The 14271-nt window shown below is 33.3% G+C and overlaps 1 protein-coding gene and 1 pseudogene across 1 annotated transcript; both read left to right on the forward strand.

The window, feature by feature from the left end:
* Window positions 1-901: 901 nt before the first annotated feature.
* LOC109796818 (uncharacterized) lies at window positions 902-5480 on the forward strand. The gene is made up of 5 exons (XM_020356630.3): window positions 902-1228; window positions 1327-1376; window positions 3361-3484; window positions 3607-3714; window positions 4646-5480. Exons 1-5 carry the CDS (start codon window positions 1054-1056, stop codon window positions 5278-5280), a joined length of 1092 nt encoding a protein of 363 aa, XP_020212219.1. The 5' UTR covers window positions 902-1053; the 3' UTR covers window positions 5281-5480.
* Window positions 5481-5612: 132 nt separating this feature from the next.
* Window positions 5613-13822, forward strand: LOC109795932 (uncharacterized; annotated as a pseudogene).
* Window positions 13823-14271: the final 449 nt, after the last annotated feature.

Raw genomic sequence — 14271 nt, forward strand, 5'->3', positions numbered from 1 at the left:
TTTGTGTGTGTGTGCTTGACGGTTGTTGTGCATTACGCACTTTTTTTTGTTGGATCGATATATTAGGTTGGGCTATATATGTTTTGTTATTTTCCCGTGATTTTTTTTTGTTTCTAGGCTTATACTCAAGAAAGCGTCAAAGGCCTATTGTCTGGGTTTATATTCCTTATACTTGGGTTACAGAGGCCCAATTTAGTTGTTTTCTGTTGGATCAATGTGTTGTTATGCATTAGGCTTTCTGACTATTTTTTTTTTCTTTCATTTTCACGAATATTTAAAATTTTAATTGCGTTTCTCATTTTAATCAATTTTTACGAAGAAAAAATAACATGATATTCTGAGAATAAATTTATCAATAGGAAAATTTCAGTAAAGTCGATTGCAGAAGATTTATGAAGATAAGGTTTTAAATTTGATAGGTTAATGTTCGAATCATCACTCATCTCTTTGGAGGTAAATTAAATACAAGTTCTTCTATAAGTATTTTTTTATTAAAAAAGCATGTATTTTTCATCAAAATACAATTCTTTGAGCTTGATAAGATTATTATGGTTTATAAATTTTTTTACTTCAAATACTTAACACAGTTATATATTTGAATTCAAATTCAAGCTATAGTCAGAACTCGACACTTCTAGTTAGGTTTTTTTTTTTTTTTTTTTTTTTTTTTTTAAAGTCCAGACACTTTCTCTGTCTTAAATTAAGGGGCGTCCTCTGCTCTCCTAAATTTTGTTTATTTTAAAAAAGTGTTGAAAAACTTAGAACACATAAATTGGTTGACTTGTGAGCACGTGATGACAAATAAGTAGTGCCTCCGACGGGCCCACTAATGTGGCGAGCCCGTTCGGCCCAACATGGCCTAGTCAGAGTATCATATAAACTGTGGCCTGAAGCCAGAAATAGGCAAGTGCTTTGTTGCACTCTTACCCACTGCCTTTCATTATTCCCATTCATATCTTTTTAATCATTTCTTCCCCTCATTTTCTTCATATAAACTACTACAACCTATATGCTTTGATCCTTATTTCTTACTGAATTCCTGTGCAAGAAAAAATGACCAAGATCTTTGTATTGCTGCTATGTCTGCTCTTAGCTCCTTCTAGCTTTGTCAATTGCTCTCTTGAGAAGCAAAAGATAGGAATATTTGAGCTCAAGAAAGGTGACCTTTCTTTGAAGGTCACCAACTGGGGTGCATCAATTTTGTCCCTTGTGCTTCCTGATAAGAATGGTATGCTTCTCATCACTGCTCAAAACTTCAAATGTTGATTCTTTTAGCGCCAATTTTGGTTTGTTTTACTTCTTAATTTCTCTGTGATTCGTTTTCAGGAAAGCTGGGTGATGTTGTTCTTGGATATGATTCAGTTAAGGATTATACTGTGAGTCTACTTTGTACTTTTTCTCCCAAATATTTTGTTGCATGTATTTGTTAATTATTGTGTTTTTCAGACTTTCATACCTTCTATGGTTTTTTTTTTTTTTTTGGGTGAAAAGCTAGAATATCCTCGTTGTTCAACAACTTGGATTAGTTCAAACATGTGATGGCTATTAATATTTAGGTTTCAGAAAAATAATGCAAGGCTAAGATTTGGACTATAGTTTGTCGCTTCCTCACAATTTCCTAGTCACCACTTCCTTCCTCATATTTTCGTCTTATTATTTTATTATTTTCTTGTACACCTAAGATACATGTTCTTAGATTAATTTTTATTTATTAGCGATATTAAACTACTCTAGTAGTGATAATCAGATTTCACCTTTGATGAACTATTTTGGTATTGTTTTAAAAAATTTAACGACAAATTAATATGTACATATCTTTGAGTTAAAAGAGTTTCATATTTATTCGTTTTGTTTACTTTGATGGTATCATTTTGTTATTTGTTTAAGGTTATCGGTATTTTTTTATATGTATGTGAGATAAGGATATCTTTGACGTTTATGTCAGTTCAAAGAAAAAAAGGTCCACATGTTTTATTAATTCAATTAAAAGGGGTCCACGTCTAAGTTATGCTTTGAAGGTTGCGTTTGATAATTTTCGTTATCGCTTTTGCACTTTGACATTTCTTTTCTTCAATTGGCAACATATAAAAATGTATCGCTTTCTATTATCTAATAGTTTATCCCTTCTAAAAGTAATGACGAGTAGGTGTGTTGGCATACACATTAAAGTGTGTAGGTTAGAACTGAGGAAATGATATCATGTAAATGAAAAAGGACTTCTGCGATCCCCGGGAATATTGGGGTTGCAATGATGTCCAAAGTCCATGCTATGGGACATGAGTTGAAATAATGATTTTTTTTCTTTTTTTTTTCTTTTGCATAAATCTTTAATGTGTATTAATCATATTTTTAGTTAATTAATTATATATTAATACAATATTGGAGTAATTATATATAGGTTGAGTATGAAATTCCTGATCATGTCTTAAATAATAATGATATTTTTACACTACTAATTTTTAATATATTTCCATATTTTTGTAATAAAAATGAAGAAAAAACGTTTCCTATTTTTTTTAAAAAATAAAAAGTATATGTTTCATAAAAGTACAGTAGTTTTTTTATATTATTATTTATTTTTTAGGTTCTAAAATAAATAAAGTAGAATGTTTTTAAGTTATTTTAGTTTTCTGCTTTTCTATTAGTATTTTATCTTGTACATAATACAAAATAAATGTTTAATTTATATATTTAAAGTATTTAATAAATAAAAATTAAATATATAAATTAAAAATAAATAATTTAAATTGTGATATAAGGTTTGTAATAATTATTGATTTTTTTTTAAAATATTAAATTCAATTTAAAGATAGAGGTACAAAAAAAAGTAGTAGATTAAAATGGCACACAGTTAAGAATATAATTTTACAAAAGGACACAAAGATAGTAGTTTGAGATGATTATTTAGGGAAAAGTTGTTTGGCTTGTTGGAGAAGTAATATATATAAAGTATACATTCAAAGGAAAAAAAAATAAGAAAAAAATAACTAATTAAAAGTAGGAAGAGCAAAAATATTATTTTGAAGTTCTGTATTTGAATTTATAACAAAAATATTATATCCGTGGCATTGTTTCTTATACTTTTACATTTTTTTTCCAAGTTTCCAAAAATAAATCATTATTTGTGGCAATTTGTAGAAAGGACGCACTACACTAGTGACTGGTAGTAGGTGAAAGCGGTAGTGGTACATTTCACAATACACCATTTGAGGGCACTGTTACTAAAAGTTACATGGTGGAAGTTGGGACGAAGGAATTAGAACATCACAAAGTTTTCTTATTTTGTTTTATATCTAACTTCTCACGTATAGTGGATAAATTCAATTGTACCTGAGTTATTGCATGCCAAACTATCTGCAGAACGATTCAACATACTTTGGAGCTACTGTTGGCCGGGTTGCTAACAGAATTGGAGGAGCTCAGTTTACTCTTAATGGAATCCATTATAAATTAGTTGCTAATGAAGGAAACAACACACTTCATGGTATGTTTAACCATAAGTAAAACCTTAATTAGCAGAGAATTTATACCATAGTTTTACAGTCCATTTACCACTGTACCTCATATTCAATGTACTCATAGTCCTCTGCCTGTCCTACTAATTAGGTGGATCCAGAGGTTTTGGTGATGTTCTTTGGACAGTGAAAAGGTATCAAAGGGAAGGTCCAAGTCCCAGGATTACCTTCAGTTACCACAGTGTTGATGGTGAACAAGGTGAACAATATGCCATTATTTTCCTTGCTCCTAAGTAGTTAAAGAATTTGTTTAAATGTAAACAACTCATTTTAAAGGGTAGATTATGTAATATCAGCTATTGATAATAAAATCAACGGTTAATGTGTTATATATATATATATATATAACAATTAGTCGGTAGTTTGAATGATATTGAATATGATTTCTTTAAAAGAGATCTCGAATTCAAGTCTCGTAAACAGAAGAAAAAAAAAACACATAATTTGAATGAGAGATTATACTAAAGATGATTAGTTAGATTCTTTAACAAAGATTAATTATTGACAAAATTGATGAAAAAATTCTATACCAATAATATGGTTAATATATATATATAGAGAGGAGGATCTGTTTACTCCATGATAGACTTACTCTGTTTAATAACTCATGTTCTGCATTAAATTTTAACGATTCAACCGTTAAATTTAAAGTTTTTAATGCATAAATAAAGTCTGCAAATTTTTAAAAAAATTTAAAAATTATTTGATACTTCGTTTCATTAATTCAAATCATTGTATAAAATGATTTTATGATTATCCGTCAATTTATATTAATGAAACGAAGTATCAAATAATTTTCAAAATTTTTAAAAATTTACAGATTTGATCTGTGTATTAAGAATTTTAAATTTAATAATTGGATCATTGAGATTTGATATAAAACATGAGTTATTGAAGAGAGTAAGTCTAGGTAAACTTATTCTTAAAGTAAATGAATCCCTCCTTTTATATATATATATATATATATACACACTTGTATAACATGACATGAATCAATTGGAATATCAACCGTTGATTTTCTCGTTAAACAACCTAGATTACTTTTTGTTCAATTTAAAGGAGTTAAATCTTTAGACTGTGATCACGTTATTTATGTAAGTAATTTTTTGGGTTCTCCGATTGTGTTTCAGGATTCCCTGGTGATCTCATAGTAACAGTGAGCTACATTCTAACCGGGAAAAACCAATTGGCTATAATCATGAATGGAAAAGCTCTAAACAAGCCAACTCCAGTGAATTTGGCCAACCATGCTTACTGGAACCTAGGAGGCCAAAACAGTGGCAATATTCTGAATGAGGTGGTACAGATCTTTGGTTCCAAAATCACAGTTGTTGACAGCAAACTCATTCCCACAGGCAAATTTGCATCTGTGAAAGGAACTGCTTATGACTTCCTTAAGCCACACACTATTGGAAGCAGGATCAACCAACTAGCTGAAACCAAAGGCTATGACATCAATTATGTGCTGGATGGTGAGAAAGGCAAAAAGATCAAGCTAGCAGCTACAGTGCATGATAAGAAATCTGGGAGAGTGTTGAAGTTGTACACAAATGCTCCTGGTTTGCAGTTTTACACTGGTAACTATGTTAAGGATCTGAAGGGGAAAGGTGGATATGTGTACCGTGCTCATGCAGGACTATGCTTGGAGACTCAAGCATTCCCTGATTCAGTGAATCATCCTAATTTCCCTTCAACAATTGTCACCCCAGAAAAGCCTTATAAGCATTACATGCTTTTTAAGTTTTCCACCAAAGCTACCTATTAGTTTGAAGAGACATAATAAGAGGAGTGAGATTTTCCCCCATTTTTAATGTACCACGGTAAATCAGTGTAACATCTGTAACTAGATTTCATCCAAACTTGGGGCCCATACAATGAATAATTAGAGTCCCATGGTTAGTCTCAGAACCTTTCAAGATGTCTTGGTTCGGATTTGTTGCTTTTCAGTGATATTTTGATTCCGTATGACTGTTGCAGATTTTTTTTTTGTTTATATACACGTGAATTATTTTTAGTAAGAAAAATCCTTCTCTCTTATGAGGTGAGAAAACCAATCTTCATTGCATTTTGATATTAATACATTACATTTTGTGTCTAGTTCTTCTCCCCACCTCTTGTTATAGAGAGCAAGTTTGTCTTTGTGATTTTAGTTCCAAATTTCTCTTTAGTTTTGTTTATTACGGATATTAATTAACCCCTCCTACCTCGGTTAAAACTTTACTTTTGATCATTGAAGCACCGATATATTATTAGTAACTAATAGAGTTTTTTTATATCAGTTAAAATAGGTGCTTTACATCAGTTGCAGAAGTGATGTAAATGATACCGATGTAAATAGAAGTGACTTTCTATATTGTTACATTTTAACCGATGTAACCAAAAACACTCACCCCGCAGCGAAATGATTGAAGAGAACAGGTTGAAGAGATCATACCTCGTTATTACTATACTTGGTGTGATCTGCAGGGTCATAATATTGAAGGTTGTAGAAATGACGGAGTAAACCCTAAATCAAAGGAGTAGAAACCATCATAGTCAATAGAAGCAACCCCAAATGCAACGGTACAACTTCTGGTATATCTTAGAAATGCTTTTAAATTTGTATCCAAACCGACTTTAAATGTGAATGAACAGTTCTTATTGAATTTTACTCATGGAATGGAATACAAGAGTGAAGAGTATTTATATGCAAGAGTTAAAGAGCAAACGGGAGAAAGAATAAAGATGCTGCTATAATAACTCCATAGGACCACATGCTAAAGCAAAACATGCTAATTACAAGCTGTGACTGTGATTAATTAACATGTGTATTTGTTTATTTTAATCAAGGCTTTTTTTAAAAAAAATTAAAGAAACAATTATTTTCTTTAAAATATATTATTTACCAAACTTCTTGTTATTTGTTTTCCTATGGAGAAACAGCTGTTGCATTGAAACAGTCAAAATTGGAGGCGATTATCTCGATAAAGACCCCTTGTGTGCAACTGCATGCAATGGTCAAGAGAATTTAGTCAACTTATTGGATGAATCATAATGGTTTTTTTTTTAATTAACTCGCAACACGGAGGTGTTTGATGTTAAAAAGTGCAAAACCTTCATCGTAATTCCTATTATAAATATTTATCATAATAATCCTGGCTAATGTATCTATACTTAAGTCATTGACCATACATAATCATCTTTAATTGTACTATTTACTGTATAGTCATGGTTTTATCAATCCCCAATTATATGGTGGTAGTAGTTTGGTACAATATACTAGTTATCCCTTGGACTTGTGTGAGCATTGCAATTGCATCAGATACAGCATCTGAATCGTCAGCACTAGATGCAGAAGCACACGCTCTTCTTGAAAGTGAGTGGTGGAGTGGCTACACTAACCATGTTCCAACTCGGTGCCACTGGCCAGGCATTGCATCATTGCATGCAACAGTGCTGGAAGAATAACAAACATTTCTCTCCCTTCTGAACTCCAATTGGGAAACAAGTTGGGGAGATTCAACTTTTCTTGCTTCCCAAACCTTGTACACCTCAACCTTGCTGCACATGGAGTCACTGGGAGCATTCCATATGGACTAGGTACCCTTTCCAAACTCACTCATCTCGACTTATCCTCTAATGATATAAAGGGAACTATACCATCAGACATTTGAAATCTAAGGAATTTGGTGACACTAAACTTGGCTAGAAACAAGCTTAGTGGTTCACTTCCACCTTCTGTGGGTCAGTTGTCTAGGATTAACTCTCTGATTCTTGATAGCAATCAGATTAGTGGGCTTATCCCCGTGGAATTAGGAAAGCTGAGGAATCTGATTCAATTGGGTTTAAGTAATAATAGTTTTATTGGTCCAATACCTATGGAGATTGGTCTATCGAACAATTTGATATATTTATCCATTAGTTGGAACAAGTTGAATGGTTCCATACCTTTAGAAATAGGGAATTTGAACAACCTTCAGATTCTAGATCTTAATAGCAACAGTCTCACTGGTGAGATACTCAGTCTTGCATAATCTTACTAAATTGACAGATCTAAACTTGTCCAGTAATGAGATTTCTGACATGATCCAACATAAGCATACCCAATTGACCCAACTGAAGTATCTGAATATTTCAGATAACAAATTTTTTGGTGCAATACCTGCTGACGTTGGAAAACTGTCTAAAATCATTGTTCTAGACATGTCTAGAAACATATTGACAGGAGAAATCCCAGTGAGAATTTCTTCGTGCTCTAAACTGCAAATGTTGATTTTGATCAATAACAAAATAACCGCAAATATTCCCTCTCATGTTGGCAACCTTGATTCACTTGCTTTGATTGATTTGAGCCATAACTCAATCAGGGGAGAAATTCCATATCAACTTGGGAGTGTGAAATACTGTTAGACTTCGAGAATTTTCTTGATATTTTTTGAATACAAAATCTGTTGTACTGTGCTTGTTTTGACAGCAATCTGTTTTAGGTAAAAATTAGGTGATTTGGTGTATGTTTTTGGTAAATATGCAGTAGGTAAAAGTGGGTAGTACAACTAAGTCAACAATGAATGCATTTTTTGAATACTAAGCTTGTAACATCAGAAGTTGTATTGTAACTTGCATATATGAAGAAAAACGTGAATGAAAAAAAAAAACTGATTGCCCACTAAGAACTTGTCTTGCTCTGTTTTTGCTCTCTACTCTTCCTATCATTTTGTTTTCATTTTTCATCATGGTATCAAGAGCTTCATTGATCTTTTAGGGTCTGTGAGGGAGAAAGAAAAAGAAAATCAGAAAAACAGAGTTTCTGTGTGTGAGAGAAAACCAGCAAGAAATCCACTCAAAAAACCTTCAACCAATGGCTTCCGGTAGCAATTCCTTACCTCCACCTCCAGTATTTGCTGGAGAAAATTATGATTTGTGGGCTGCAAAGATGAGAACTTATCTTAGAGCTCAAAGTTTGTGGGAAGTGGTGGAAAATGGAGGCAACCCAGCTCCTTTACCAGACAACCCGACAATGGCTCAGGTAAGATTTCATAGTGATGAAGTGGCTAAAGAAGGTAGAGCACTTGCCATCATACAAGCAGCTGTTCATGATGATGTTTTTATCAAGATTTTGAATCTTGATACAGCAAAAGAGGCTTGGGACAAACTCAAGGAAGAGTTCCAAGGTAGTGAAAGAACAAGGAGGATGAAGGTGCTAAATTTGAGAAGAGAATTTGAAGCCATCAAAATGAAGGAAGTTGAAACAGTGAAGGAGTTTGCTGACAGGCTTTCTAAAGTGGTTACACAAATCAGATTATTGGGTGAAGAACTCAGTGATCAACGAGTTGTGGAGAAAATATTGGTATGTCTTCCGGAGAGGTTTGAGTCAAAAATCTCCTCTCTTGAAGAAAATAAGGATTTTTCTCATATATCAATTTCAGAACTTGTAAATGCTTTACAAGCCACTGAACAGAGAAGATCCTTAAGGATGGAAGAAAATGTTGAAGGTGCCTTTGTGGTTAATACCAAAGGCAAATGTCAAGGCAGCAGTAGTTGTGGGAAAAAACCATTTAGTGGGAAGAAAGGAAAAGAAAAAAAACAAGAAGAAAGCAACAAAGGAGGAGGTTGGAAAGATAAGTATCCACCTTGCTCTTACTGTAAGAAAAAGAATCATACAGAAAATTTCTGTTGGTTTAGACCAGGAGTCAAATGCAGGGCATGCAACCAGCTTGGTCATGTGGAGAAAGTGTGCAAAAGCAAAGCAAAACAACAGGGACAGCAAGCCCAAGTTGTTGAGCATGAAGAACAAAATAAGGAGCATTTATTTGTTGCTTCTTGTTATTTAGCAAACAGAAGTAAGGAGGAGTGGCTTATAGACAGTGGTTGCACAAATCACATGACAAATGATGCAAGTATTTTCAAGGAATTGGATCAGTCTCACTTCTCAAAAGTCACTGTTGGCAATGGAGAAAGTGTTGAAGTTAAAGGCAAAGGAGTTATTGCTGTAGAAACTTCCTCAGGTACTAAATATATTTCAGATGTTTTATACGTGCCTGAGATAAATCAAAATCTTCTAAGTGTGGGACAAATGCTTGAAAAGAATTATACTTTGCATTTTGAAGACATGAAATGCACCATATTTGATCCTTCTGGGTGTGAGCTAATGTCTATCAGAATGAAAGATAAGAGTTTTCCAATAGAATGGAAGCAACCTGCTATGCATGCTTTTCCAAGTTCAGTAGATGATTCTGTTTTATGGCACAAAAGACTTGGTCATTTTAGTTACTCCACCTTGAAGAAAATCAGCTCAAATGGCTTAATTCAAAACTTACCTTCCATAGAAGATGATGTTGATGTTTGTGATGTATGTCAATTTGGAAAACAATGTAGATTGCCATTCCCTGCAGTAGCAAGCTGGAGAGCTGTGGAAAAATTACAGCTTATCCATACTGATGTGTGTGGTCCAATGAGCATAGCATCTTTAAATGGCAACAAATACTTTTTGCTATTTATAGATGATTTTACAAGAATGAGTTGGGTGTTTTTTCTAAAACAAAAATCAGATGTGTTTGCTGCATTTCAAAAGTTTAAGACCTTGGTTGAAAATGAAGCTGGCTGTCAAATTAAAAAACTCAGATCTGACAATGGAACTGAGTATACAGCAGGGGAATTTAAAAAGTTTTGTGATCAAGCTGGAATACAACATCAGTTCACCGTTCCTTACACTCCTCAACAAAATGGAGTGAGTGAAAGAAAGAACAGAATAGTGATGGAGATGGCTCGGTGTTTGCTCTTTAAAAAAGGTCTTCCAAAGATATTTTGGGCTGAGGCGGTAAATACCTCAGTTTACTTGCTGAATTTATTGCCTACCAAAGCATTGAAGGGTAAAACTCCCTATGAAGCATGGTGTGGAAGGAAGCCTTCAGTGGAGCATTTAAAAATATTTGGTTGTGTGTGTTACACGCATGTTCCAAATGTGAAAAGAGATAAACTTGATCATAAGTGTGAAGTTGGTATTTTTTTGGGATACAGTATCAACTCCAAAGGATACCGAGTATACAACTTGGAAACAAAAAAAATTATTGTTAGTAGAGATATAAAATTTGATGAGTTTTCAAAATGGAATTGGAAGAAACATCAAGCTGAAGGCTCAAGTAAAGGGCTGGTTGATGAAGACACTTTGCAAGAGCAAAATTCTGAAGATGATGAAGAGAACTATGACAGTGACACTGAATTTCCAGTGAGAGGTACAAGAACCTTGGAGGATATTTATGCAAGATGCAATGTTGCTGCATTAGAGCCTACAAGGTATGAAGAAGCTGCTGAGTTTGAAAGCTGGAGAGCTGCCATGAAGGAGGAGATAAAGATGATTGAGAAAAATAAAACTTGGCAACTTGTTGATAGGCCAAGTAATAAAAAAGTGATTGGTGTTAAGTGGGTTTACAGAACTAAACTCAATCCTGATGGTTCTGTAAACAAACTTAAGGCTAGGTTGGTAGTAAAAGGTTACTTCCAACAGTATGGAGTTGATTTTTCTGATACGTTTGCACCTGTTGCAAGACATGATACAATCAGATTACTGATCTCTTTGGCAGCAAAGCTTGGCTGGAAAATTTATCATTTTGATGTAAAATCAGCTTTTCTAAATGGATTGCTTGATGAAGATATATATGTTGATCAACCTGAAGGTTTTCAGGTTCCAGGAAGTGAAGATAAAGTTTATAAGCTGCATAAAGCTCTTTATGGCTTAAAACAGGCACCAAGAGCTTGGTATAGCAGAATTGATGGTTATCTTCTGCAAAAGGAATTCAAAAGAAGTGAAAATGAAGCCACCTTGTATGTGAAGAAGTCAAACAATGAAGTGCAACTCATTGTGTCTTTGTATGTTGATGATTTATTGGTTATAGGAAATGAATCAAATTCCTTAAACCAATTTAAGATGGACATGGAGAAAGAATTTGAAATGACTAACTTGGGTGAAATGAAATACTTTCTTGGAATGGAGATTTCTCAGCAAAATGATGGAATATTCATCTCACAAAGAAAATATGCTTTGGAGATATTGAAGAAGTTTCACATGGAGAAATGTAAGCCTGTTGCTACTCCACTGGTTGCAAATGAAAAATTTTCAAAGAATGATGGTGAAAATAATGCAGATGCTTCTGTTTATAGAAGTATAATTGGAAGTTTGTTGTATCTTTCAGCAACCAGACCAGATTTAATGTTTGCTGCAAGTTTGCTTTCCAGATTCATGCATTCTCCAAGTCAAGTTCACTTTGGTGCAGCAAAAAGAGTTTTGAGATATATAAGAGGTACAACTGATTATGGTTTGTATTTCTTAAACAATGAAAGTGGAGAACTTCAAGGATATGCAGATAGTGATTGGGCAGGAAGTATTGATGATTGTAAAAGCACCTCTGGATATGTGTTTTCATTTGGCAGTGCTGTTTTTTCTTGGAATTCAAAGAAACAGGATGTTGTGGCTCAATCTTCAGCTGAAGCTGAGTATATTTCAGCTGCAGCTGCTGCAAATCAGGCTATTTGGCTGAGAAAGATTTTATTAGATGTGGGACAGATTCAAGATAAAGCTACTGTCATTTGGGTGGATAACAAATCTGCTATTTCTATTGCTAAAAATCCTGTCCAACATGGAAGAACAAAGCACATTAATGTGAAGTTTCATGCCATTAGAGAAGCAGAGAAATCAAAAGAAATCAGATTGGAGCATTGCTGCTCTGAGGAACAGATTGCAGATATCATGACCAAAGCCCTCTCCAAGGGTCAATTTGAAATACTAAGATCAAGACTTGGTGTGCTCAAGAAAAATCTCAAGGAGGAGTGTTAGACTTCGAGAATTTTCTTGATATTTTTTGAATACAAAATATGTTGTACTGTGCTTGTTTTGACAGCAATCTGTTTTAGGTAAAAATTAGGTGATTTGGTGTATGTTTTTGGTAAATATGCAGTAGGTAAAAGTGGGTAGTACAACTAAGTCAACAATGAATGCATTTTTTGAATACTAAGCTTGTAACATCAGAAGTTGTATTGTAACTTGCATATATGAAGAAAAACGTGAATGAAAAAAAAAAACTGATTGCTCACTAAGAACTTGTCTTGCTCTGTTTTTGCTCTCTACTCTTCCTATCATTCTGTTTTCATTTTTCATCAAATACACAAGGATGTTGGATCTCAGTTATAATGAACTAAGTGGAACCATTCCTAGTTCGCTAGTAGCATTGAAGATGTTAACTTGTCTTACAACTCCCCCGAGAGTGAAATCTTAGTTTCTCTCCAAAATTCTTATCCATCCTGATGCATTCAGTGGAAATGAGAATTTGTGTGGCAGCATGACCCGCTTCCTTTCTTGTCGTTCCTCTCCCCACAAATCAAATAATATAGCCAACACTCCATTGACGATTTTGCTTCCTCACTCTTCTTTAGTTGCTCTTCTATTCTCTGCATATGTGTTCCTCTGCTGGTTTAAAGGTGCAAGTTGCAAGTCTGTATCAAAAGAAACAAAAAATGGTGACATGTTTTCAATATGGAACTATGACAGTAAAATTGCATACTAAGACATAGTTGAAGCAACAGAAGGTTTTGACACCAAATACTGCATAGAGGCTGGTGGTTATGGTAGTGTCTACAAAGCACAGCTACCTAGTGGTAGAGTAGTGGCCTTGAAGAAACTCCACAATTTAGAAGCCAATGAACCATCAATCCACAGGATTTTCAAGAATGAGGTAAGAATGTTGTCAAAGATAAGGCATAGAAATATTGTGAAGCTCTATGAATTCTGTTTAAATAACAGATTCATGTTTCTGGTTTTGGAGTACATGGAAAGGGTAAGCTTGTATTGCATTCTCCACAATGACATTGAAGCTGTGGAATTGGATTGGACAAAGAGGGTCAACATTGTGAAAGGCATAGCACATAGCTTATCATACCTTCACCATCATCGCAAGCCAGCAATTATTCACAGAGATGTAACAACCAAAAATGTTCTCATGAATTTAGAATCGGAGGTTTGTCTCTCTGACTTTGGCATAGCCAGACTTCTAAACTCTAGTTCCTTCAATCGAACAGTACTTGCTGGCACTTACGGATATATTGCACCAGGTAAGCTATTTGTATGTGCATGTAATGAGGAAAATTGATTTGTTTTCATGTTTGTTTAATCATTAGTTTTCACCACTTACTACATTTAGAATCAATGATTTAAACTTTTCTATTTACTGTAATCCTAATTATAGGATCAATTGTGAAAACTAATCATTACAACAAATCATAGAAATAAGAGTTTAATAGTCATGCATCAATAATCTAAAAAAAAATTATACTATTAATCAATCAGATATTATTATTAATATAATTTTTATTTATTTATTATAAAACTCAACAGCTTACTATAAATAGTAATTTATGATTAGAAGACAGTGCAAAATTACTTTACATTGGCAATATATACATTACCTATGTTCTCTAGGCCTGGTACTTCAATTTCCATTATTCTCAAAATGGTTTGTTTGGTTCCACTTTTGATGCATAACCTGCCATTAGCAATTGTGTGATGTAACACCTTAATATAATGCCCAATTTATATAATAATAATTATATATTTTCTTATATAATACTTTTGCAATTATATCATTAACAATATTTTTTTTATAAAGATAAAGATAAAGAAAAAGAATATTTATAAACTTATTACATGACATATCATTCTAAAATATTTAGAATAATGTATTATTTTACACATTATTTCTTTCTTCCACTTCTATTATAATAATTACAT

This window comes from Cajanus cajan, chromosome 4 (assembly GCF_000230855.2).
Source record: "Cajanus cajan strain Asha chromosome 4, NIPB_CcT2T_4, whole genome shotgun sequence".
NCBI lineage: Eukaryota > Viridiplantae > Streptophyta > Magnoliopsida > Fabales > Fabaceae > Cajanus > Cajanus cajan.

Coding starts and splice junctions, on each gene's coding strand:
- LOC109796818 (XM_020356630.3), top strand. CDS start 1,054: ATGACCAAGATCTTTGTATTGCTGCTATGTCTGCTCTTAGCTCCTTCT. Junction 1,229..1,326: donor TGTGCTTCCTGATAAGAATG/GTATGCTTCTCA, acceptor ATTCGTTTTCAG/GAAAGCTGGGTGATGTTGTT. Junction 3,485..3,606: donor AGGAAACAACACACTTCATG/GTATGTTTAACC, acceptor CCTACTAATTAG/GTGGATCCAGAGGTTTTGGT.